At 36.2% G+C, this 26,783-nt stretch overlaps 3 protein-coding genes across 5 annotated transcripts; all 3 read left to right on the forward strand.

The window, feature by feature from the left end:
- The first annotated feature begins 4,571 nt into the window (after nt 1-4,571).
- On the forward strand, nt 4,572-9,859 carry LOC110755419 (Zinc finger (C3HC4-type RING finger) family protein). Its single transcript, XM_021956614.2, has 2 exons — nt 4,572-5,105; nt 7,497-9,859. The coding sequence occupies exons 1-2, from the start codon at nt 4,854-4,856 to the stop codon at nt 9,432-9,434; spliced, it is 2,190 nt and encodes a 729-aa protein (XP_021812306.2). The 5' UTR covers nt 4,572-4,853; the 3' UTR covers nt 9,435-9,859.
- Nucleotides 9,860-11,409: 1,550 nt separating this feature from the next.
- On the forward strand, nt 11,410-20,431 carry NCRK (Protein kinase superfamily protein). 3 transcript variants are annotated; one of them, XM_021956651.2, is made up of 11 exons: nt 11,410-11,697; nt 14,312-14,390; nt 14,713-14,832; nt 15,376-15,486; nt 16,003-16,275; nt 16,524-16,762; nt 16,861-17,157; nt 17,357-17,593; nt 17,865-18,092; nt 18,374-20,012; nt 20,115-20,431. In XM_021956651.2, the coding sequence occupies exons 2-10, from the start codon at nt 14,321-14,323 to the stop codon at nt 18,638-18,640; spliced, it is 1,842 nt and encodes a 613-aa protein (XP_021812343.1). In that variant the 5' UTR covers nt 11,410-11,697; nt 14,312-14,320; the 3' UTR covers nt 18,641-20,012; nt 20,115-20,431. The 3 variants fall into 3 exon arrangements, with proteins under 3 accessions (XP_021812343.1, XP_021812345.1, XP_088111233.1); XM_021956653.2 differs by lacking the exon at nt 11,410-11,697 and adding an exon at nt 12,599-13,037; XM_088255107.1 differs by lacking the exon at nt 11,410-11,697 and adding an exon at nt 13,855-14,035.
- A 1,794-nt stretch (nt 20,432-22,225) lies between these two features.
- On the forward strand, nt 22,226-25,696 carry LOC110755393 (exosome complex component RRP41-like). Its single transcript, XM_021956584.2, has 7 exons — nt 22,226-22,468; nt 23,013-23,091; nt 23,339-23,441; nt 23,527-23,647; nt 24,283-24,371; nt 25,186-25,335; nt 25,522-25,696. The coding sequence occupies exons 1-7, from the start codon at nt 22,327-22,329 to the stop codon at nt 25,609-25,611; spliced, it is 774 nt and encodes a 257-aa protein (XP_021812276.1). The 5' UTR covers nt 22,226-22,326; the 3' UTR covers nt 25,612-25,696.
- The last annotated feature ends 1,087 nt before the right edge of the window (nt 25,697-26,783 follow it).

The raw sequence follows: 26,783 nt of genomic DNA on the forward strand, positions 1-26,783 counted from the left end.
CAGACAGTACATTATACTTATATCTGGAATAGCTTCAAACCAAGGCAAGCTGTGTCTAAATTATATTTTCCTTCATTCTTAATATGGAAAATCTAAATGTGCAATTTGGTTATGCATACATAGATACTATTGTAGAAATAACCGTATACACAGACAAAATGGCCTTCGACTATATGCAGTCTAAACATATGCGTATTTATTCTTATTAATATATAACAATGTGACGTGACGAGAGAAAGATAAAAAAACAGGGTCATGGAAGAATGTTGCTGATCCGTGAGTTAAAAACACTTATCAGCTTACATCTCTTGGAAGAAAATTATACAAGATGTGGAAAATCCCACTCTTTATTCAGGTCAAAGAATTCTTGATTATGATGGAGTTATGGGGTTTATTATTCTAAAGGATTATTGTAATTTTCAGAAAACGATGGCAGCTTAATCTTGTAAGAATTCATAGTCAATTATTCCGGTTTTGAGTATGTCAGATATTTTATTCCTAAACTAACCCATTCTGCGATTTGACCATTTTTTTATTATTATTTATTATAATGTTTCTCAATATCCTGGTATTTCCTATTCAAGCCCCTCAAGAATGCATCACACATGAATAATATGAAATAAATTATGCTTATCTACCAGCTGTGATTGGATTGGACCACTAGAAGCATGAATTCAATTGACTAATCAAAAGAGGGCAAACCTAAGCCAATATTAGGTGTACATGCAATTTCTGACCGTAAATGTATGCGAAGTCTTATATTAAATCAATGGTCGGATTCACTATCGCGCAACCTTGGATGGCAATGTCTTTGACTAAAAGGCCAAGATTCTTTGAAGTAATAAGGACAATGCAGTATTCTCTGGAGTAATGAGAACTAACTACTAAATCCACGCATGGGAGTTGAATGGTTTAACTTAAAGAAAATGACTGGTGGTTTGGCCATATCTCTATAGCCAGGGCTTAATCGGACATGATGTTTAATCAAAGTGCTTTGACTAATGGAACCCTAAAGCTTTTTTATGGAGTGGGTTGAGCTGCTCGTTACATGAAATTAAAAGCTCATTGTGAATTTTTTACACAACTTCTTGTCTCCCACAATATCGTAAATATATTCTGTTGCCGGCTGTGTCTGTGTGGAATATATATGGATTATACTTGAGTCGGTCAAGAGTATAGAAGAAGAGTATTATCTCTGGCCATACAAAATATTATAAATTCTAAAGACAGAAAAATTCCTTTAAATACCACTAGAAAATTTGAATTTTGATGGTTGAATTCAAAGTTGTATAAAAATGTGGCCTTTTATATATGACTTGATTATGAGTGGATGATAATGAGTCCGTTTATTCTGTGCAAGTTACAAAATTAGGTAAGTCACAAATAACGTTTTTCTAGATGCATATAAGTTACTAAATGACACGTGCTTAATAAATTTGCTTCATGCTAAATAGGTCTAGTCCAGTAGAAAGACTATTGATTTGCATATTAGTGTGGTCTCATGTTCAAACTCTCATAACACTTTGGTAGCGTGTGTGTGTGAAAAACTCTCATTCCTTTATAATTTAGACTATCGCTTGTATTAAGAAACTTTATAACCACCACAACATTTTTGCTCTATGTAAATACACATCATATTTTGTTGGGTAAACTGCCGAATTACCCCCCTGAACTTGTACATAACTATCAATTTACCCCCTGACCTTTTTTTTTAGTGAATTAAGGGCTCGAATTAAATTTTATTATCAATGTTCCCCCTGCCGTCTAAATCATCAACATTTCATCCAATTTGCCGTTAAATATGAGGGCAAATTGGTCATTTCATATATTAAAAATAATTAAATACTGTAAAATAAAATAATATGACATATAAAATGAAAAAAAAATCATTTTAATAAATATAGCCCCCTCCCCTGCGTATAAACCCTACCCACCCAGCCCCCAATCGCCTCCCCACCCACACAGCTCCACCTTGATCTCCCCCACCTGCGCACCTCCCGAACCCTCAAACCCAGTAGCCCTGACCCACCTCACAAAACCTCTTTGATTAGGGCGCTAAGAAGAAATCGATGGTGGGAATTGAGAGAAGGGAGAGAGGATGAGGAAATGAAAATGAGTTTCTAACTTCTTCCGTTTCTTCTCATTGGAAGGGGGTGTGCGATTTGGGGTTGGGTGCTAGAGCCGTAGCTGGGGGGAAGAGGTAGTTGGAGTTGAGGTGGGGAGGTAGTCAGAGATGGGTGGGGCTACTGAAATTTCTAGAGAAAATTTTCAAGTTCTAGGTGTGTGTTGTGGGTTGGGTGATTGGGTGGGGGTTTGGATCGGATTTCTTGCAGGAGGTAGGGTTTGTGCTTCTTTTTCTCTACTCTATGTTCTATGTTTCTGATTGGCACAAAGCCACTAGTGTGGCTTCTGGGAATTATCATGATTCATGAAGCTCCAATGGCCGTTTGAATTTGAGAGGTTGGGTAAAGAGATTGAGGTGAGGGTGGTTGTGGCTATCAGGGGTTGGGTAAAAAGAGAGAAAGAGAGAGAAATTGGGCATTTCAGATTTGATTTTGTGCTTGAGGTGGTCGTGGGTTGCAAGTATGGGTCAATTCTTTTTTTTTTTTTTTCTTTTTTTGAGGGAGGGATGGGTGTGCTGTGAATGTTTTTTAGGAGGGCTAGGCAATGGTGCAGAGGGTGGGTGGGGTGTGGCTGTTGCAAGTCCAAGAAGGGGGAAGAGGGCTGAGGGAGATATCAGGTTTGATTTTGTGCTTGAGGTGGTCGTGGGTTGCAGGTATGGGTCTGGTTGATAGTCACAATTTTTTTGTTTTTGTTTTTTTGTTTTGGGAGGGATGGGTGTGCTGCGAAACTTTGTTTAGGAGGGCTAGGCAATGGAGTGGAGGGTGGGTGGGGTGGGGCTGTTGCAGGTCCAAGAAGGGGAAGGGTGTTGAGGGAGATATCAACATGGAGATGGTGACTGTCCAACCCTACCAAACTTGAAATTACCAAAATAACCCTCAAATTGACGGATTAATGGATGAAATGTTCGAATTTTGACGATAGGGGGAACATTGATAATAAAATTTAATTCGAGCCCTTAATTCGCTAAAAAAAAGGTCAGGGGGTAATTTGAGAATTATGCACAAGTTCAGGGGGTAAATCGGCAGTATACCCTATTTTGTTTGGCTTAAGTACATTAATTAAGGGGGAAAAGAGTACATAAATAAAGGCTAGCAAAAAAAAGGTACATATTTTTCCGCTGAAATACCAAAGAAAAAGTACATTAATAAAGGGATTTTATTAACACATTCCTCCTCTCAAATTTTATTCATAGAGGAATTTTATGATTTTTTTGGCTAAGGAATTTTATAATTCGTGGTGATAAATTGAAGGCCACCATAAAAGTTTGAAAACAAATTAGCATAATATCCTAACTAATTAATTATTGTCACGCTTCTTTATATTAATTTGAAAAACAAAAAAAAAGACGATTATGAATATGCTGGCCATTTGAAAAGAGACACATAGTGGACATGGAAAATGTTTGACAAAAAAAAAAACAATGAGACCGGACTCATAAAGGAAGTATCAATTCATTTTGGTTAACTTAGAAATTTAAATGAAGTTTTTTTTTATGCAATAACGATAGTAATTTATTAATGAGGAAAATGAGTAACAAGTACAAAATCAGACCATGTCCTAGAGAATTAGGTAAGTACTCCACACCAAACGAAGCGTAGTAATCGTCGATCAACAGAAGTTAACTCATAAAAATTGTACAACTTGATAGTTAGGAATTGGTTTGACAAAAAAGAAAAACAGTTAGGAATTGAATATGGGCAGGAGAATTAAAATTAATGACTTCATCCATACACTACTTTCATTCGCTTGCGCCTCCATTTTAGGTCGGAATCGGTTCATTATTGCTACTCAAGGATCTATTTGAGATAATGAAATTCAAATTTCCCACATCACATTATCTTTGAATAAATGTGTTACAAAAAACAGAAAGCCCTCTATTTGCGAATAAAAAACATAACAACATAAAACATGTCGAAACTTCATATGTTATTTATGTTGAACATATGTTATTAAGTTTGCTTCTCAAAGAGCATGACGAAAATTCATATGTTGTAGTGTTTGCTTGCTTCTCGAAAATATGGCCAAGTTCTACTTGTTCATTTGTGCAATAAAAATAGTAAATCTTTCGTATGATTGTTCTAATTTTCTTTGACCTATTTTCCTAAGCAGGTTTGATGTATCCAAAAATTCTCTTATTTTCCAAATTTTGAAAAGGAAAAGTTCTCTTATTTTGGATATTTTATCCAAAAATTCTTGGGAGTTATTTGGTATAGTATTAGGCTTCTTTGTAATTTAGTTTTACAAGAAAATGAAATATTTTCATTTTATGTATATATGTATATATATTTTTTCAGAACCTGACTTGAACCCACGACCTTATTTTGAGGAGCAATTACTCTAGACCACTACACCGTATAACGTCTTTATACGTTTATACGTGTATCTTTGTGCAAGAAGTTAAATAAAGAAAAGGCTGCTGTGGAACCTCTCTGACCACTCCAATCCCACCCAACCCATCCACCCATTAAAGGACAATTCAACCCAAAAACCCATTTCTCTCCTTTCAATTTTCTTCATGGTCCCTATAAAAACAATTTCTCTCTAACCTTCAACACTTATTGCCTCTTTATTATTCCATTTCTTGTTGTTGAGCTCAAAACCACCACAACGTGACAACACCTCCACACTCCATAGCTTATATCATGGGCATGGCTCACAGCATCTTGTTCAAGATCTAGAAGTAAAGTTTGGATCTTTAAAAAAAAGTGAGTGAGAAAAACCAAAAGAAAATGGGAAGCAAATGGAGGAAAGCCAAGCTTGCTCTTGGGTTGAATACTTGTCTTTATGTTCCTCAAACTAAAGAAACCGGAGAGGAATCGTCACCCTCTTCAAACGACGTCGCTGCATCTAGGTTCTCCGACGCCGTTTCGTCCTCCTCTATGATTTCTCCGACGGGTCTTGGCTCTGATTGCCGACCCACCACGCCCACCCCGTCCTCTTCGGGCCTCCGGTTGCCCAAAACTGGCACCAAGTCCTCCAAGGTTTGGTTTGTCATTTTTCTGATTAAAACCCATTTGCATGTTGAGCTTTTGGCTATTGAAATTTTAATCATTTATGCTAGACTTTGCAAAAATTGTTTGATTTTGTGCAATTTTTTCTTATTGGGTTGATTTATTGCTATTTGTTGTGCCATTTGGCGTCTAAATGTCTCTGCTATTTGGTGGATATCCATGGCAGATTCTTTGTGAAACAGTGAAAGAATGCAAATAACATCTTTTTCTTTGAACAGTAATTTTATTTATTTACATGCACTGTACAACAGTATAAGTAACATTATTGTGATATTATTATCATAATTTACTGGTGATAACCAACTCTTAATCAATCATAGCAGATTTTGTTTTTTGTTTTTGTTTTGGAGCTCTCTTTGTCTATCTGTTAATGTGGGGTAGATGATGTTGGTGGTGTAGGTGGGGTGGGGGGTGGTGTGATAATGTGATGTATGTTTATTTTGTGAGTATGAGTATTGGTTGTCAGGTTGTTTTCAGCTAGCTATGTGAAGAGGTTATGGTTGTGGGGATAGAGAAAGTGGACTAGCCAGCCTCTTTAAGGACCATTATCCTTTGGATTATTTGTAAAGGAATACACATCACTGTACCTTTCCTTTCATCCAAGGGAAAGTGCTTTGTCTGGTCAGCACCAAGTGCACTATTCCACAAACACACACAACCCCATACACTTCTCTCTCTCTCTCTCTCTCTCTCTCTCTCTCTCTCTCTCTCTCTCTCATGTTAGTTCTGGAAAAAGATTGTGGACCCTTGATTGTGAGCTTTCCTGCAATGAGCATCAACAAAAGAAAACAAAGGAGCATTGAAGAGGGAATTAAGACATGAAAGTCTTAGAGCAATTCATCATTCTTCTTTTGATGAGCTTCAAGTTTTTTTTTTTCATGAAATTTTTCTTACCATCTTGAAAGGTTTCATCGTTAGTCTGCAAGTTGCTTTTTTATTCTTACTTTTAAAAAGTCATCCCGTTGATTGATGTAAATTTCCCATTATGTCCTCCACAATGTTTTTGACCATTTCTCATTGACTTCTTTCTTTTGTTGGCCAGCTGATTTACTAGGGACGCTTTAATCATACTTAATTAATTGTATAAAAGGAATCTCGAAATTGGCATCTGTAGTGTACTGTAGATACGGTGCAATCTATTTCATCTTTTTATGCACTAGTCTCACAAGTGGAGCTGCATGGTTAAAGAAGTGTCAGCTTAAATTCTACAGTGTTGTAGTGACCCTTCGAAATCTTCACATGTATCAAAGAGCCCTGAATATTATAAGCCAGTGGTTAGATTCTCTAAATTAAAGGGTTGGATTTGGATACAAGTCCCCAAATGCAAATCTACATTTAGGGAGACTTTGAAAATGCTGGTTTTAATTTTGTTAAAGTACAAATAGAGTTTTTTGAATTAAAGCTGGGAGGGTACTATTTTAGAAATCCACGGGACCTCAAAACTACGAAGTCATGTCCCAAGACAAAATCTAGATGTTAAAATGCGTGCTTATTACATTATTATTATTTGATAGGAGAAATGCCTGCTCATTGTAGAGACAGACATGGACATGCATGCATAATTCTTGTAGTTCATAGTACTCATTCATTAATTAATGGTATTTAAATTACTATCTTCATAGCTCACATTGGTAGCTCTAGGAGTTTTTTTGATAGTTGCAGGTTTTCAAACTCATGAAGGAAGATAGATGATTAAGTTTAAGTAAATTTGATAAAAAAGTTAAATCATCAATTTTGATTTGTCAAATCAAATGTTTTCTTTTTAAGTTTTAAGAATTGTAAAGAAAGTCTTTTCAGCAAGTGATTGACTCTAAACGAGTAGTCCTGCTTGAATTTTATGCTATAACCATATGATAAGTGGAGTTCTTAAATAAGGGTGCTTGAACATACGTTTTCCAGAGGTATATTTGTTATTGAAGTTACTTTTCAGTTACAGTGAATTGGAGAGAGGGTAATCAATTGTAAGTTTCTTGAGTAGAAAGCTTTATGAAGCATGGTACTTAGCTGGAGGAAAGAAATATCATCAATGTGTTCAAGTAGTTTTCAAGCCAATTCAGTGAAACCCTAGTTTGCTAATGATAACGTCTTTGTGTTGTTGTTTTATTTTTCATAAGTGTTTTAAATGAGATGTCAATGAGACAGTAAAATAGAGTTGGTATTTAGAATTTATGTTAGACTTCTTCTCTAATGGTAAGGTTATATGAAGTGCTTGTAGTTAATTTAAGGATTACTTTGGTTAATGGAGGTGCTTCCATGACTTTAATATCTTGTTTGTGTGTGCCTAAAATATTTGACATTCGTATCTGAATTTGGTACTGTTACCAACCTACGTTGGTCTAACCAGTTTGTCCTTGACTGCAGAGAACGTGCGCAATATGCTTGACCACCATGAAAACAGGACAGGGCCATGCCATTTTCACTGCAGAGTGCTCCCACTCTTTCCATTTCCACTGCATTACTTCTAATGTAAAACATGGAAACCAAGTTTGTCCAGTTTGCAGAGCAAAGTGGAAAGAAATCCCCTTTCAGAGCCCTGCTTCTGATCTTTCACGTGGTATTTCAAGAATAAACCCTGTTGGTTGGCCCCAAGATGATGCATGGATGACTGTTTTACGACAAATTCCTCCCCCACGCATAGATGCAAGTCGGCCAATTTCATCACTCTTTCACACTCCTGAACCGGTTATCTTTGATGATGATGAAAGCTTAGATCACCAACCTGAGGTTTCTAAGAAAAGTGCATCCATTGAAGATTCTTGTGATAACAATTCCATTGGAACGATAGAGGTCAAAACATATCCTGAAGTTCCGGCTGTTCAAAGATCAGCCTCTCATGATAACTTCACTGTTCTAATCCATCTTAAGGCTCCTCTTACAAGTGGAAGACATAATAGCAGCAGAAACCAGACACTGCTGCCAGTATTTCAAAATTCTCGTGTTCCAGTAGATCTTGTGACAGTGCTTGATGTCAGTGGCAGCATGGCAGGTACAAAGCTTGCATTGCTGAAACGAGCCATGGGATTTGTGGTACAGAACCTTGGTCCCTCTGACCGTCTCTCTGTCATTGCCTTCTCCTCTACAGCCCGCCGGCTTTTCCCCCTTCGTCGGATGACTGAAACTGGACGGCAACAGGCATTGCAGGCTGTAAATTCTCTGGTTTCGAATGGTGGGACAAACATTGCCGAGGCTCTTAGGAAAGGTACCAAGGTGTTAGTAGACCGAAAGTCGAAGAACCCGGTTTGCAGTATCATACTACTATCTGATGGGCAGGATACATACACTGTCACTAGTCCTGGTGGGTTCCATCCCCGAACAGATTACCAATTACTTCTCCCAGTCTCCATCCGTCGCAATAATGGATCAGGCTTGCAGATTCCAGTTCACGCATTTGGATTTGGTGCAGATCATGATGCTGCCTCAATGCATTCAATCTCTGAGATGTCTGGAGGAACATTTTCTTTCATAGAAGCTGAGGGTGTGATTCAGGATGCATTTGCACAGTGTATTGGGGGCCTTTTGAGTGTGGTAGTGCAAGAGCTGCTGGTCAGAATCGAGTGTGTTCACCCGAGTTTGCAACTGGGTTCAATTAAAGCAGGGAGTTACAGAACCAGCATGATGGCTGATGCAAGAATGGGTTCTATTTACGTTGGGGACATGTATGCTGAAGAAGAAAGGGATTTTTTGGTGACAATAAATATTCCAGTTGATGCGTCCAGTCATGAGATGTCTCTGGTAAAGGTTAGATGTGTTTACAGAGACCCCATTACAAAAGAAATGGTGAATTTGGAAGAAGCCAGTGAAGTCATGATCCAAAGGCCTGAGGTAGTAGGACAACTAATAGTGTCAATGGAAGTAGACAGGCAGCGGAATAGACTTCGTGCAGCAGAAGCAATGTCTGAGGCTAGAGTTGCAGCTGAGAATGGTGATTTGGTTGGTGCAGTCTCTATCCTGGAGAGCTGTCGTAGGGCATTGTCTGAAAGTGCCTCTGCACGAGCTGGTGACCGCCTGTGTGCTTCACTTTCTGCTGAGTTAAAGGAGATGCAGGAAAGGATGGGAAACCGCCGTGCATATGAGGAATCGGGAAGGGCTTATGTTTTATCAGGATTGAGCTCACACTCATGGCAGAGGGCAACTGCCCGAGGTGATTCTACAGATAGCACTAGCCTTGTTCAATCTTACCAAACCCCATCGATGATTGACATGGTGACACGGTCTCAGACCATGTTATTAGGGAACCCATCGCCTCGACGAACCCTCAGCACTACTCAGTCATTTCCTGCCAAATCACAGCCACGTTAATCATCAAAAGTGGCAGTCTCCGCACCCTACATATATTCTTCATTAATGGACCTTTTGTTTCTTTCTTAATCTCTTTCTTTTTGTGGTTTTGGGGAGTTGGGATAACTGGGATACAGAGGAATTTTGGGTGTTTTAACTAGGGGGAGTATATTTGGTTGTTTTGTCATGTACATTAATAAGAATTGGGTAAATGGGGATGAGAACAATTGTGAACAAGAGGTGGTGGGAGTTAGGATCTATATAGTGTGATTTTGGGTGATGTACATGGAGGAGGGGTTTTATTTTTTGTTTTTTTGTTTCTTTTTGTTTTATTTTTTTCAATTCTAAGAAGAGAAGGAGGGTATAGCCTTTGTAATTGTGGGGATACTTGGGGTGAATTATTCACTTGAATATATGATATGGTATTCTACTCCTGATTCTTTTCACTAGTTATCACTAGTAAGATTAATTTTCATAAAAGTTGACTAAGTTGCAACATATTATCTCCATGCATGCGATATACGAATTCGAACTAAACTTATGTTAATGATTTTATAACATGTACAAGGAAACTTTATCTATTTGACAATTATTCAGTCTAAATTACTCAAAAACTACTCTAATTTCTAAAGAAGGATTGAACTCGAGTGCAAAGAGGTTGGCAGATTGCCTTGATTAACCAATCTAAATTTAAGTACATAACCAATCTAAATTTAAGTACATAATTAGGCGCAATCCAAACATGTTTCCTATGGTTGTCAAGCACACTGGGGGTGGAGGGTTGGCGTTACAGTAGTCATTTATGAAGTACTTCCTTATGGTGTTTTTGTTGGTTCCGAGTCCTAATGCCCAATGGTTTTGACAATTCCACGCATACTTGGGGGATCATAGCTTTATTGGGAATCTGGGTGGTTGGTGAGAAATCCATCACTGCCACATATCCTTGGAGTGAGAGTGGGCACAATGTCGGATCAACCCAATCGAATCGTTTAACTCGATCATTGGAGGGTTGGATTGGTTTACTAATGAGCGAGTTTTGAGTTTAAAAAATCATAAATCGCTTTGTACGGGTTAGAATCAAAACTTTAAAATGGGCTTTATTTTGAGTTAACCCGACCGAATCACCCAATCCGATCACAAAAAAGTTGAGTTGGGTTGGCGGGTCTTAAGTTTAAGAAATCATAAACCGCTATATATCGAGTTCAGTTACGCATTAGGACCAAAACCGACCCAACCCAATCCATGCCCACTCCTACTTTGGAGAGGTGCTTCGCTCCAATTACTAGCCTATATAGTGCAGTCCATATTTGTATGGGCTTCAGGAGAAAAATCCCTATATGTGAATTCGTGATATTGGAGAAGCAACGGTAAGGTTCAGGTCGGTCGGGGCCGGAGTTTACTTGGGCCGTTGTGGGCTTCTTTAAGAATTGTTGAGGGTTTTAATTGTTTTTAGTGCGCACATATACATGCTTTTGAGGCTCCTTCGGACGTATCAGTTGTCTTGTTCAAGTTTAGCAAATGAGATTAGATCAATGTATGAATCCAATCTCATCTCATTCTTGGAATTGTGTTTCTGAACATGTAATTTTGTGATTCTTCTGTGAAAATTCAAAATTAAAGTGATTGGCCTAAAAAACGAAGTGATGAAAATTATCTTTTCATTATAAAAATATAAACATATAACAAATTCACAATGATATTCTACTTTCCTTTATTTTGTGAACAATATTCTCACATCTTTAAAATCATCATTCCGAGATTATAAAATCATAATTAAAAAAGATATTCATCATTTCGAGGATAAGTGACTGGTAAGATCTGAGCCCCAGATAGACTGCCACGTAAGACTTAAATTCTTTTCATAGGAAAAGAAATAAATAACACTATAGTGGGTCCCACGGAGGACCACCTGGGAAAGCGAGAGGGCGCCACCTCAGCGCTACAGCATCAACTCTCATTATTATGCGTCCCTCTCCACCGAAACTCTCACTCTCACTCTCATCTCTTCAGCTGAAGAAGCAGCAATCGCGAGCTTCTTTCCCACTGAAAATGGAGGCTCTCTCTCTCTCTCTCTCTCTCTATCAGAAAATTTCTCCAATATGACTGTTGAAGCTATTATAAATCGGATCCGAATCGCAGTGAGAAATGCCTAAGCTCAAAAAGCCGTCTCGGTTTTTCAAAAGTGCTTCTTCAGCTGTTGTGCTTTTCTAACACCGCCGAGGAGACAGCACAGAGTCACAGTCTCACAGAAGCCATATTTGTCGATAAATCCTATTCAATCAAGGTAAAATCCGAAATTTCACTTCCCGCGGTTCTTTGGTTGGTTCCCTGCTTTTTTGCTTTTTGATTTTCTTCAGTACGGATCTGGTAGACTAAATTCTAGCTTGCGGAGGAAGAGGAAACCGCTGCTTATTTGGACACTATTGTATTTAAGGCCATTATCATGGGTACTTTAGTAATTAAGTATATTAGTAATGAACCCATTAATTTTTTTTTTCTTTTTGTTGAAGTCAATGCCACGTCATTATTAGGTTGCATTGCATCCCATTTTTCCTCCAAAGCTTTGATCTTGTTACATATATCAAACCTAGGGAAAATTTCCTACCCATCATGTGCTCACTCTCAGAATATAACATAGAAATAGAAGATTACCCAACAAATCAAACCCAAAAGTTTTGAATTTCATTTGTTTATATTTGAATTTGATTTAACAAATGAAAAGTTAAGATGCCATATGCTAGGGTTGGTGACCTGAATTTTACAAAATTTTTGGTCTTTGGGAAAAAGTTTTGGTTGGTGAATACGCTTTGTACTATTTCTCAACTGTGGTGTATGTCATACTATCACCCATTCACGTTGTCCTATTAAGCCTGGCTCATTTTTACGACCTAATACTGGGCCCACCTCAGACAGCCGACAGATATGTGGGGCCGAATGTGACCTCAGAGGTTTGGTCGCTTTACGGACCCAACAATACTATGTATGTCTGATTATCTGTCTTTGAAGCGAAGTCTTTATAAATTTATAACCGTTATTTCCCAAAATGATTAAAAAATAAAAGTTTTAAAATTTGTAACCGTTGGGTGTCTGAATTTTTGAAAAGTTTAGAAAGTTCAATTATTGAATATTGACCCACGTCTCTATGACACTTAAAAAATAAGCAGATTTTGGGGTTTCAATCTATAATGTGGATTAGATATAGCTACAGCTGAGGGGTCTCTTTCTGATTTGCGGAAGGGTAGCTCTCAGAGAGGTGGATGATGGGCTTGTTTTGAGCCATTTTCCTATTTCTCAATCTGTTTTTCAAGAACCCCATTGGTCTCTTTCCCCTGTATTTTCTGTCACATGGTCCTTTCTGCATTGTCCATTTTCTAGATTCACACCATCATTTATGATGGGTTTGCGTACATTAGACTTATCCGGTATTTGTTATATTGGGTTTGCTAAGCTCTAGTTTGCTTACTTATACTCATGTTTAGACTCTGAGGGAGTAGATTAGGGGCATCAGTTTTGACCATTTTGAGTGCTTTGAGCTGGATGCTTGGTACTTTTCACTTTGTACTTTGTTAAGACTCAAGGTCAAGCTCATAGTTTGCGTTCTGCTGTTGTTCTTTACCTTATCAGGTGTGTTGATTGTCCTTAATTTTCTAAGTTTCTGCTTTCTTTCTGTTTAAAAGCAATGTCAGTTTTCTACTTTTTTTCTTTTGACCAAATAAAGAAGCAATGTGTTATGTAGTTACTTTGAAGAAAGTATAATTTTGTTTGGTGAGGCAGTTTAAAAGAGCTATTAGTTTAAAATACGACATGTAGGACTGCTAGAAGAAGTACTGCATTGATGATAGATAGGGGTAGTGGGCTCATTCATTGGGCCAATTTCTGCTTGGTCCCCAACCGGCAAGCCTTGAATTTTCCATCTTTGATTTATTTTGATGTAACTATACTGCAGTCACAGCTTTTAATAACTAATGCAATGTGGTTGTTTTAATGGTCATTTCTGCATTTATGTTTTTAGTTGTGTATAATTATCAGACTGGGTAAAGCTATTCGTAACCGTGAGTCAGCAATTATTTTGTGGGGTTGTTTAAGCCAAAGTTTTGTGTTGAAAACTTGACAATACCCTGAGCTGGTGTAGACGGACTTCATGTCATACTGTTTTATCTTGCTTGAATATAGAGCACAGTAGATTGCAATCAATTGTTAGCTTCAAATTTGTTGGCCAACCATGAATTTAGCCACTCCTACCTGCCATATTTTACCTTTATATGCTTGCCTAACTTTCTTTTTTATTTTTCCAGATGTTTTGTGCATTTCAGATTTATGAGAATATCATGTCTAAACTCTGGTCTGAGTTTAGTGTTTTTCTCTTCCCTTGAATCTTGTAAAATTATTGTTTTTCTAATATAAAGGTTTTGAATCATAGTTGAAATTTTCTAATTGTATAATTTCACATTGTTGTCATCATCTTGGTTTCCTTTCATTCATGGAAATAAAACTTTGACAAAGTTATTTTAAAGTTATATTAGAAATTTGTTTGAATGTCTATGGTTGTGTTCAAACTTCCAGAGGGTTTCAAACCAAAGACGTTTGAAGAGTAAACCTTTTTTCTCCCCAACCTAATGAAGGTTTATTATTGTGATATCTTTTTTTTTTTTTTTTCCTCCTGCTTTGGTATATTGAGACTTCTATGCCATTAGATTCTTAACAATATATTGAGTTTTTTGTAAAATACAAAAGTTGTCATAGCTGCTGTTCATATTTACACCATCGTTATGGGAATCATTTTTAGTCGATCCTTACCTGATTGTTCTTTTTATGTCTTCCATCAGCAAGACCTGAAAATGTCTTCTTAGTCTTTATTATTATTTTACATATGTGATTTTCATTTTTGTAATGTTCAGGTAGAGTAAATGAAGTTCCAAGTGGAAGTTGCCCTTGCTTGTGTCATAAGCTTGATCTGGATTCAGCAAAGCCTTTGTGGTTAGTAGTATTGATTTTCTTGTTATTATATATTTATGAAAAAGTTATTGATATTGCAATTCCTTACCCTGGTGCATTGCATCGACAGGCTTCTGGAATCTTAGTTCTTTATTTGGCTTATTTCCGTGCCTTGAAAACTGTAATTAAGATGTTGATTTGTGATATGTGATACCTATACTTGTACAACAGCCAAATAAGAAGCAGTTAGTGTTTCCCTTTTTACAGAGTCTTGAGCTTTTCCATATTATCCATGAAATTTCTTCATAGTATCAATATCGTTTTAAATAATCTGTGACTTTTATTTTCTGAATTATTGTGGCAGATGAGGTTTCCAGTACTTCTAATGCAACAGACTGGACATGCAGATGCTCTTTGTCATATCAAGGAAACCTGAGCTACACTCTAGAACCTTACTGTTCAGCATCCTGTAATTGCAGTCAGGGTATGCCGCTGATCTTTATGGTATAATTACCCAAAATCTTTCCACTTCTTTTGATATAACATTTCTGCTGATAAACGTTTAACAAATTGTTCATTCTGTCATCTCTTTATGTCTCTCTGTGTTTAATGCTTATATCCTATAAAGTGAAGGGGAAAGAAATAACAATTTTCAGTCAATACACTGTACACATGACAATATCATGTTAAGTTTTCATGAATGTACTTTAAGATTTTTTTTAATTTTTTAAAAATTCTAATTTGTATGTATATAGAAGATTCTTCAGATGTTGTTCAAATTGAATGAATAAGGGCTTTGAAGAACCAATGTATTTTTCTGCCCATTGTTTAGGTAGAATGTCTTTTGAAGCTGATTTCATAAATCAAGAAATACTTTAAATCCTTGCATGTTGCAAGTTCAGTGTGGTGATTAAGAAAGATCCTTTTTCTTTCCCCGGATGGTCAATTCTTATATACCTGCTTTATTGTGATGAGGATGACCTTATATGGTATATGACATGCTAAACTGAATTTGCTTCTGATATAGATGCTGGAAGTAGTACTAGATGGACGTGTATATGTGCCGCTGATCAGCTTCCTAAAGTGGCAGCTGACAGTCATGATACTAATTGTTTTACAGCCTGCAATTGCAGTTATGGTACTCTCTCTCTCTCTCTCTAACACACGTACACACACTCACACCCACAAATGTTTCGTTTAAATAACTCTATAATTATAAGTTGTTTCTAGGTAGTGGAATATTGATTTGTACTTTGGAGAAACTGCATCCAACTTGGAATTTTGATTTGTCACCTTACCAAAAAAATTAAACATAATTTTATTTCAACTGATCCACTTTACAGAGAATAATGGTAAATCGTGCTATTCTTTAAAAGCTGATTGCTTTTTGTGACCATGGATTTTGCCTTACTGTGAGAATCCCATTGACACTCATCCCATGTTTTGCTATATCTCTGACTTATTTATTGATGCACCCATAGCTTGTTTTAAATAGAAATAAATCACTCCAGATATTCTTGTTTATACACATCCCACATTTTGCTATATCTTTTTGACTTATAAATATTGATGTGCCAATAATATGTTCCATAAAGACATTGCTTGTTTATCTGAAGTCATTTGATTGTTCTGCATTTTTATTGCTTCTTAACAGGATCTCTCAATGCAGCAAAATCTTCAAAAAAGCACATTCCAAGCAAAGTTGTTGTGATTATTCTTTTGGCATGTGTCATACTGACAACTCTTGCTTTTCTTGCCTCGGTGGCATGCTACTTCTGTCGAAGGAACAAGTGCCCTATTCAACCGCCATTATTTTCATCAGACAAGGAAACAAGTTGCAACAGTGCTACCAACTTAATTAGCCATAAGAGTTCCTCACTGTTTGAGACCAAAATTAATATGGATTCGCCCATCAATAAAGGCACAGGTAATTTAGTCTAAGGATTTTTTATTTTTTTTTAACAAAGCGTGTTTTCTTAATCTTATATGTCTGTTCATCTTTCGACCTAAAGAAAATATCAATATACCTGTTCATTTCTTAATTCATACCTTTGAACCTGATCTGCTTTTTATTTGTATATTTTTCTTTGTGTTTCTCCCAACATGTGCTTTTAGTTTTCTCCATATTGAGCTTTGGTACAGGAATTACTATAACTATTCTGTTTCCATTCACAGGGTGCTTTACCTCTTGCGGCTTATTTAAGAGCAAAATACAAGCTACACCTGGAGCAATTATTCAATTTTCGTACTTTGAACTGGAAAGTGCTACCGATAAGTTTTCAAATTCCAATCTAATAGGACTTGGAGGAAGTAGTTATGTCTATCGTGGTCAGCTCAAAGGTGGCAGAATTGTGGCAGTTAAGCGTCTAAAAGCTCAGCAAGGGCCTGATTCAGACTCTGTCTTTATAACAGAGGTAATACCTCATCCTGCAGTGAGTTTGCCAAAATATATCAAGATCCTGTTGGTTTCTTAATAGAAGAAATAAGTTTACTAATCTGTTCTTTTCCTCAGATTGAAATGTTATCCAGACTTCATCATTATCATGTGGTGCCTTTGCTTGGCTACTGCTTTGAAACCCATGGAAAAAATGCTGAGAGACTATTGGTATTTGAATACATGAATAATGGTAACCTGAGAGATTGTTTGGATGGAGATGAAGGAAAAAACATGGATTGGGTTACTCGAGTTGCAATTGCCATTGGAGCTGCAAGGGGTTTGGAATATCTCCATGAAGCAGCTGCTCCAAGAATTCTGCATAGAGATGTCAAATCCACAAATATTCTTCTGGATGAAAATTGGCAAGCAAAAGTAAGATTTGGTTATTTGAGACTTCCATTGAAATCCTCAATTCTATGAAGAAAGAAGGGGAAGAAATATTACTGACAATGGATTTAGCTACAAACACAGTTTAATTTGCTGTTAGGAACTCAAAGATAAGTCTAATTTTGTAGTGCATATTTGGCACACATATCTTATGTTTTAAAGTACTTTTATATGTACTGTGCAGATAACTGATCTTGGTATGGCAAAACGCTTAAAAGCCGATGGTCTCCCAAGCACTTCTAGTTCTCCAGCAAGAATGCAGGGGACTTTTGGTTATTTTGCACCAGAGTATGCGATTGTTGGAAGAGCTTCTCTTAAGTCAGATGTTTTCAGTTTTGGTGTAGTTCTTCTTGAGCTTATCACTGGTCGGAAGCCCATTCACAAATCAAGCAGCAAGGGAGAAGAAAGCCTTGTCATATGGGTAAGGAACCTATTACCATCATGCATGTTGTTGCATGGAAGTTTTCCTTTTATTACCAAGAGGCTAAATTTCCCAAATGCACTTTGCAAGTTTGCTAAGTTTTTAAGGGTGGCCCCGTACAACTAGGAAAAAAAGTACATATGGTGCCCTGTAGATATTGAATAACTAATGTAAATAATGTAAACTTCATCTGAAATTTTATCATGAATCAGTTCAAGAAAAAATCGATGGGGTAATAAAAATTGATGTAGCATTTTTATCTTTGTTTTAGGCTACACCTCGTTTACAGGATAGTAGGCGAGTAATCACAGAGTTGGCCGATCCAGATCTGGCTGGAAACTTCCCAGAAGAAGAGATGCAGATAATGGCTTACTTAGCAAAAGAATGCCTACTGTTGGATCCTGATGCTAGACCAAACATGAGTGAGGTCGTCCAAATCCTGTCAACTATTGTGCCAGAGAGATCTAAAAGGAGAAACTTTCCTATAAATCTTTTTCAGGTAATTATTTTTCATCAACCATGTCCTAATTCGTAGTACATACGTCTCTCTGGTTGATAAATCATCCATTTTCTGCTGTAGTAGTGTAAAAACCATAGGAAGATAAACTAATTTTCTCCTTGGCGGTTCTTTTACTTGTAATTACATTTAATCTAAAGTTTGATAAATTAAAAAATTGCATTTACTTGGTCAGTAAACAGTCAACTTTTTAACTTTTCATATCGAGTGTACAATTTGAACCATACAAATAAAGACCTGATCTGAGTACTCATTTTGGACAGCACATGGGCACGGATGGTCATAAAGATGCTGAGGAACTAAGGCGAGCCAGATCCAGTAAAGGTTCAGTTCGGTGTTCACTGCCACTAGATATTGATCGTAATCTCTGCGCCGAAAGACGTACAGACACTGTTTCAGATAACTATATGGAGAGATTGATCCTCTTGACTTCAAACGCTAGGAGTTGGCGGGCCTCTGATGATGAGACAGTGGACTTAACGGAACCCAGGTTCGAGTCATTTTGCCTAGCAAATGCCAAGCCCCTATGACAAAAAACAAAAATACACAACTTGAGTGAATCTAGCGTTGGTAACATGAATATGGTACCAGCTTGTTTCAGATACTTCTTCGATATTGGTTGCTCAAAGAAGTCATGAGGAAGCAAGCAGGTTTGTGAAGACTTGTTCCTCTCTACACTTTTTTTCTTTGAAGAAGAAAAGGGAAGAAAAATCATAGGCTATTCTCTGTTCATACAAATTAGTTTGTTGTATTCATGTATGTTCTTTGGTTGTTGTACAGAACATAAATCATAGAAAATTATGTTAGAAGATGAAACGGATGGTTTGCTGCTTGTAATTCCAGTCATGCAAAAGTATAGTTTTGGAAGTACCTTGGTTCAATTTACATTTATATAATCAGCATTTTTTGTTTGTTTTTTGTACCAAGAAGCAAGGTAGAGAAGAAAAACATGGAATGCTTGGCATAACAGTCAGCTCTGGTCACAATTTAATCATTCTTTTCTCACATCAATAAGGTCAAACCCATAATTGCTCTCACATGGTCACTATAACATTTTTCTATGCCCATAATTATAGCAGTCTGGTCAAACATACTAAGCATTTAGATCTGAGAGAAACATTGAAAACTAAAATGAGTGAAGGAACTCTTATAATAGCTTATGTATGGAAAATGATTTATCATTTGAACACTCTAAAGATCCTTGTAGCACAAATCCCTAATATGTCTCAATAAGATTGAAACTTTACTTCCTAGTCCTAAATTTAAAGGGAAATGCAAAGAGTAAAAGACAAGCACGCACTTTACGTGTATTGCCAACCATTGATGCAAGTATGTCCCCCACTCTATTAATGGCCAAGAGTCACTCAAGTGTGTGGGTGTGTGGGCGACTGTTCCAAGCACTCATCAGTATATTTTTACAACTAATTGAATGCAAAAAATTGTGCCAATTTCCTTAAAGTTTTTAGCCTAGACTGGACAGTCTAATCATAATTGCATAGGAATATTCTGTCCATCTGTGGTACAAGATCCACTGAAACTTGACCGATTCATACTTTATCAAGCATGTACAAAAAAATGTTGCCAGTTTTGGTAAGTTCATCCATTAGCAAGAAGGAGTAGTTTGTCCAGAGCACACTTAAACTTCCATGTGTTGTTAGTTGGGCAACATCATGCAAAGCCTTGGAACTTCCTTTGAATGGTTGTTGGGGGCTGTGTATGACTTGGGGATAGCATGCTGCGTTGGATCACAGATGTATATATAAATATACACTTTTCTTTAGACTAGTCCCCTCACCTGCCAGAGATGGATCCGCCACCACCACCGCCTAACGCTCCGCTGCTGGCCCCAGCCCCGGCCCCGGCTCCTCCTCCCTATGATCAAGGAGGATGCTTAGAATTATTGTAAGACTTTTTCACTTCAATTTTCTGGAAGCTGAGCTTTACAATCATATCTTCTTCTTTTTTTCTTGAATTTTCAATTTTAATTTGGTTCTCAATCTGCAGTTTGTGGATGCTGTGCTGCTGCGGTCTATTTAGATGCTGCTGCCCTCCACTCTTTGAGCCTGGTCCTCCTCCACCCTAGTGCTGCATTTTTTTTTTTTTCCTATTAAGCCCACTTTGTGTGGTCGTTTTGTGTGGGAGGTAGAGTCTAGTATTTATTTGATATCGATATTCCAATTTGGCTAAATGGTCTTCTATGTTAGCACATTTATAGGCGTTCTTGAATATCTCTGTATTTTCTATGTCACTCCTGCAGTTTGTAACGTTGTAAATTTTATCATTGTTCCTGCTCAACTAGTGCCAACGATTTGGCTTCTTTAGATGTCTTTTTCTACTATTTTTCATTTTTATCTTTTGGAAAAAGGAGAATGGATGTTTTCTTTTTTTCCCCAGAAAATGGAAACACCGTCACATTTCCAGAAACAGACTTTTAATTTGGTGTATCAAAAATGAAATGTGTTATGACAGATAGGAAATTTGTTTGCAATAGTCTCGGCTAAAAGCCAGAAAAACCAAAAAAGAAAAAAAAATTCAGCCCAATTGTCTTGGCTGAAAGCCAGAAGAACACAAAAAATTAGAAAAACACAGCCAAATTGTGTACGAAAAATGAAATGTGTGTTATGGCTGATAGGAAATTTATTTGTAATGATCTTGGCTGCAAGGGTAGAACCAGGAATTTTTCAATGGGTGGGCTAGCTTAAAATTTTAGCTTAAAATTTAATGATATTTTTTAACTTACAATTTCTATTATATTTTCTAGAAATAAAAGTATATATTAAATTATGTAACCCTATGAACTAATTTTTAATACATTTAGCATAAAAAGAATACAAATTAAATGCAACAAAAGGGTTAGCACAATAACAATGGGGAAAACCACAAAACATACTTTAGAAAAATAATATTTCTCTATTATTGAGTTTATTTATTATTATTTTTTGTCTGAAAATGTCTTCATAGAAATAGCAGGGCAACCACTAAAAAGACCACAAAAAGAGGGACCCAACCACAAATAGAAACGGCAAGTTGATGGGCTATATAGGTTTAATTTTGTTTTTCTTCAAAAACCTACATTGGCTACAGTAGACTAAAAAAAAATTCTTCAAAAAGCTACTTAGGCTACAGTCCAGTGTAGCCTTGTATTGCATGTAGTTCTGCCCATGCTTGGCTGAAAGCCAAAAGAACACAAAAAATCAAGGATTCGGATTCTCTACTCTAATTTTCTCTGCTATGATTTGCTTGACTTTTGTTTTCCACAGGCCACCTCATTAACATTTAATCTAAGGGACTTAAAAATTGACACATCATTCTTCAAACAAAAAATTACTCCTAATTAAAAAATGAAAAACAATACCCTAACCCAACTAACATCAAACTTAACATCGTCTACCCTTTTCTTTTTCTATTTTTCTACCTTCTTACTTTAGCACGTCTTCTTCCTGCCTTTGTCCCCAAAATCTTATCTCTCACCAAGCTTTCGTTTCTCCAAAATTCTGTAATCACAATCCCTTTTCTTTTCTCTATCAAAATAAATAAATATATATATATATATATATATATATCTTTCCCTATTCATTGATTTGAGAAAATAACCATAACTCATCAGTCAGTAGACCTTACAAAACAATCTCAATATCCAGGTCTTGAAACGTAATTCCTCTTTTATCCAGGAAAACAGGAAAGGAAATTTTTTTTTTCAACCACCCTCGTCATATCAAAGGATATGGGGGAAACAAGTTTGCTTTTTGTTCTTTTGATAGATGGGAACATGACCTGGGATTCCATGGATATCTATGTAAGATCCCATGATGGGAACATGCATCATGTGGAGGCAATTATTGCTGAAAAAACAAGGGAAAAAATTAGTGGGAGAAAAATATGGGTGAATTTATTTATTTATATTTAGTGTTACTTATTTCTTTTTCTTTTTTAAATTTGATATGCAAGTGTAATTATGAATATAATTGAAAATTTTATTTAAAAAATGATGACGAGCTTTTAGATTATATAGTCCAATGGGCCTTTCATAAAAGCCCAAAATAAAACAAACACGTGGCAAAGCTTCTCTAGGTCCGATCCATTTATCACGAGACCACAAGTATCCGAAACGCACCGTATAGGAGGGGCAAGGACAAGGAAGGACACGGAAAAGCTCGAAGCAGCAGCGAGCACACACACAGAGAAGAAGAAGAGGGACTTTCGATAGTCGCCGCCAATGGCCGGAAAAGGTGGAGCAGCTCCGAGCACGTACTCTCCGTCTCCGACGACCCAGAAAACCAAATCACTCATCTTCGGAAACGACGACGTCGATTGGGTTCGATCCGATGGCCGTGAATTCCACCAATGCAGACCTGCCTGTAAGTTTTTTCTTCTGTTCATCTAATACAAATTTCATATCTTTACTCTTGTTTTTCGTTGTGTGTGTGGGTTGGTTTTAATTTGATGTTCTGCAGAATGTGTTTTCTATTGCTTATGTATGTCAAAAATGGAGTAATTCAATTGGTTAATCAGCTCAAGTGAGATTTTTGCTCTTTTTTATCGTCTTATATTGTAATGTGTCAAGTGGATTTTCAATATTTTCATTGTTGGGTGCAAAGAACTGTGCTTTGATGCAATTGCTTTTGGTCTCTTTAGTGAATGCATGAATTTGTTTTAGTTTGATTTAAACCTCATCAACCGTATAAAGCTTAATTTCTTACAAATCCCTTATCCATTCTGACCTAGAGATGGTCCGTCTAAATGTTTAAGCTGGTAGATGTTAAAAAATTAATGCTTATAGAAAATTCCAGGGGTTTGTACAGATCCTTGTTTTCATTTATAAATTCTCTTTATTGTAATTTCATTGTATGGTTACATCATGACTTTCATAAAATAAACTCAAAAGTTTTGGGTTAATGACAGTTTTCAAGACTGGTGCTGTAAATGCCGCTGCAGGATCTGCTTATGCAGAGTTTGGAAATACCAAAGTCATTGTTTCTGTGTGAGTAAATCTTTTAGATGTTCGTACTCTCTCTCACTATTGTTCTTCTAACTGAATGTCTATCATGAAAATCCATGATCATGTTGAACATTATTGGTATTATTGATAGAGTTGCTTTTTCACTATTTTTAATTATTTTTATTTTAGTTATATATTGATTCAGGTAAGCATATTGCCATATAATTTTGGATCCAAAGATATATGCAACGGAGCATGTTTTACATTTTATTTTTCTCGGTTGGTTTAGATTTGGGCCAAGAGAGAGTAAGAAGGCAATGATGTACAGTGATATAGGACGTTTAAATTGCAATGTCAGCTATACAACTTTTGCTACTCCAGTTCGTGGACAGGTATATGACTTTGTGTTGATGTATCTTCTGTACCACTTTTCTTATTGAAATCATTGTAATTAATATTTGAACTCCCCTTTTTTAGGGGTCAGACCACAAAGAGTTTTCTTCAATGCTTCATAAAGCTTTGGAGGGTGCAATAATGTTGGAAACTTTTCCAAAGACTACAGTGGATGTTTTTGCATTGGTGTTGGAATCTGGGGGCAGTAAGTTTTCAATTAGTTTTAAAATGCAAACTTCTTTTCTTTTCAGCTGTTGCAAGAAGGAAATAGAATGAAGAAAAGGAAAGACCAGAAATGACAGAGAAGGGAATTTAAATTGGAAAAAATAGATTATTTTCCTGCTATGTGAATGTGGATGCTTTTGTTTGGTGCTGCTGCTTCCAGTGATTATGTTAACAAATCTTGTACAAGAATTTTGCCACTAACAAGAAACTTAAATAGAAAGGTGCTGTGTTTGTCCATGACTTCCTTGGACTCAAGTTGGCACACTATGGATTTGTTCTTAGGGTAGAATTTTAATATTGGTTTCGGTGAGAGATAATTATCTCTTAGCTGACATGTAATGGACACAATGAGTTACAGAACTTTCTTTGTGTGAGAAAGAGTGTGATACAGTAAGAAGTAAACTTGATCATAACCAATTATATAAACAGATAAATCACTTTTGGAATAGAAGGGAGATATAAGGATTGATTTTAATGTTATAGTCTTATTTGGTGCATTTGTGCCTTCGATTATTATTTTTATTTGTGCCTTATAATTCCTGATATATTTAAGTGAATGCAAGACAATAATAATGCTTTTGTGCATGTTGATGAGTTTTTTCATTTTTGTTGCAGGTGATCTTCCTGTAGTGATATCATGTGCTAGCCTTGCCCTAGCAGATGCAGGGATAATGATGTATGACCTTGTTACCTCAGTTTCTGTGGTATGCTTCGACTTTTCAACTCTCTTGATAATCAAGCTTAAAGCAAGAATTTTGGTTATTCTATCTCTTACCTTGTTTCAAGTTTTCCTTTACCTTTTTTAAAAATAAAATAAAAACTTGTCATGCAAATGTGATGTTTGTGCGCAAAAGGCCCAGTTCAGAATAGGCAGAGAATTGAGACTTCGAAAACTTGATAACATGACGCTGTACATAACGCAAAATCTGATTGTTGATCATCATATTGTATTTGTTCCGTTCTTTTGGGTAGTCGACTAAATGTCAAGTTTACTGATTAGTTGTCTCCATTTTGTTTTTTATTCTCACATAGTACTGTAAGCTTTTATTTTGGAGAAGAAATCTGATGATTAATTCATACTGCACTTTCTCCTTAAATAGAGTATTGTGTATGCATGCACACGCCTGTGTGAATGTATGTAGATCTGCCATTTTATCAAATTTTAAACTTATTAATTGTTGTAAATTAAATACCATAACCATATTAACATTTATTTCATGGTTTCTTGGAACATCTTTCTTCTTTTCGGTACTGCATGGTTTAAAGTCTGCTAAACTCTTTCTTTAAACTCATCGCTTGTAAGAAAGATAGTTGCCATTTAAATGTTTATAGCATGGGGGCAGTTAGTTGTACATTCTACTATCAGCTATCATTTAGCACAAATTTGTGGAAGTTCTATAGGTTTGTCTTCTTTAGATTTACAAACAAATTTGTGTGCTCTAGTGACTTCCATGTCAAAGTTGTTTCATTTCATTTTTGATTTTTTCATTCACTTATCCCTTTTGTGGTCATGCCTAGTCTGGTCTCGGAAAGAACCTTGTCATTGATCCTATTTTGGAGGAGGAAAGCTATCAAGATGGAAGCCTAATGCTTACTTGTATGCCTTCTCGCTACGAGGTCACTCAGCTAACTATTACTGGGGAATGGTCAACCCCAAAAATTAATGAGGTATGACAGTCAGCTGATTTGTTCCTTGAACTATTGTATGTTGTTCATCAAAGAATCTTATCTACCTTTTGACTATAATGTCTACGTACAAGAATGCCAAAAGAAAAAAAGTAGCATTCCACAATAACTCTGCTTTTGATATGGTTCGGATGAGGCTTGTGATACTAACATAGTTTTTACGAGCAGGGAATGCAAATATGCTTGGATGCCTGCTCAAAACTTGCGGTGGTCATGAGGTCGTGCTTGAAAGGACCTGATTCTACCTTAGAAGAATAGGATAAAAGTTTTGGCTAATTGTACATGATAAAGACTTTAACATTTGATTATTTTTCTTCTCAATTATCGTTTTCTCCAATATCAAGATTGAGTCCCATTGTGCTATAATGTTCTTAGACAATAGTGAAATAGTTTGTTATTGTTAATCACCAATTTTCAGATTATAATGTTATACAATTTTGGCACATCCAATTGTTTCAATACAATAAAAGAAAATTTAAAAATAGTAAAGGGGAGCTTTACAGCTCCATGACCAGTTGATGTGAAAGTTATATTTTGAATACCTTGTAATTGTCATCAAGGACTGCAGAGTCGAAGATTGAACAATGCTCGTCTTCTTAATCATAATACTCAATTATTTTTCTTCCTAATCATAGTTTTCTCCAATGTCTCAATTGACTCCCATCACTTTGATTTTTTTTTTTTTTTTTTTTTTTTGTTGGTCAAATGTACTTTCCATTAAACAACAGACAGTACATCAAGGTGAGACATGACTACCAACAGCCAGACACAACAAACAAAGAGCAAAGCACGACAAGGCTACCAACAGCCCAAAATAAAGCAAACTAAACACAAATTGACTCCCATCACTTTGATATGTTATAATGTTTTGAGACAATAGTGGAATCATTTTTTAATACAAAAATTCTACTGATTTATAGGTCACATCATATATAAAGAAAACAAACTAAATTTGGATGATGCGATATCCACAATAAAAACATTTTTTTACATAAACTATTCATGCGTTTGAAAATTATCACAAAATTCTAATCAGAAAAGAGGACACAAGAAATTTATTCAAAAACTGAAGCCAGGTTTGAAAACCCACAAAGAGTTATCATGAAATTCGTTGGTATTTTCAGCACTTGTGCCCGAAAACAAAATTTTAGACAACCATAACGATTGAGGATCAATTTTGATCTATTAATTATAGTTTTGTTAGATGTTTGATATTTGATGTGATAATCTTGATATGTTGTCGATGGTGTCAATATTGCCCATTTTATCAACATGTCATAGTCCCAGATAGTCTTGATATCAATAAAGTATCAATATTTTGTTGGCTTACTAAGGTAATAGTCTTATACTTATTTGTATACATTGTTACAAAATCATGCTATTTGAAAACATTTACTTCAATTTTTGACCCATAACTTTAGTTACTATAC

This window comes from Prunus avium, chromosome 6 (assembly GCF_965620075.1).
Source record: "Prunus avium chromosome 6, drPruAviu1.hap1.1, whole genome shotgun sequence".
Classification (NCBI taxonomy): Eukaryota; Viridiplantae; Streptophyta; class Magnoliopsida; order Rosales; family Rosaceae; genus Prunus; species Prunus avium.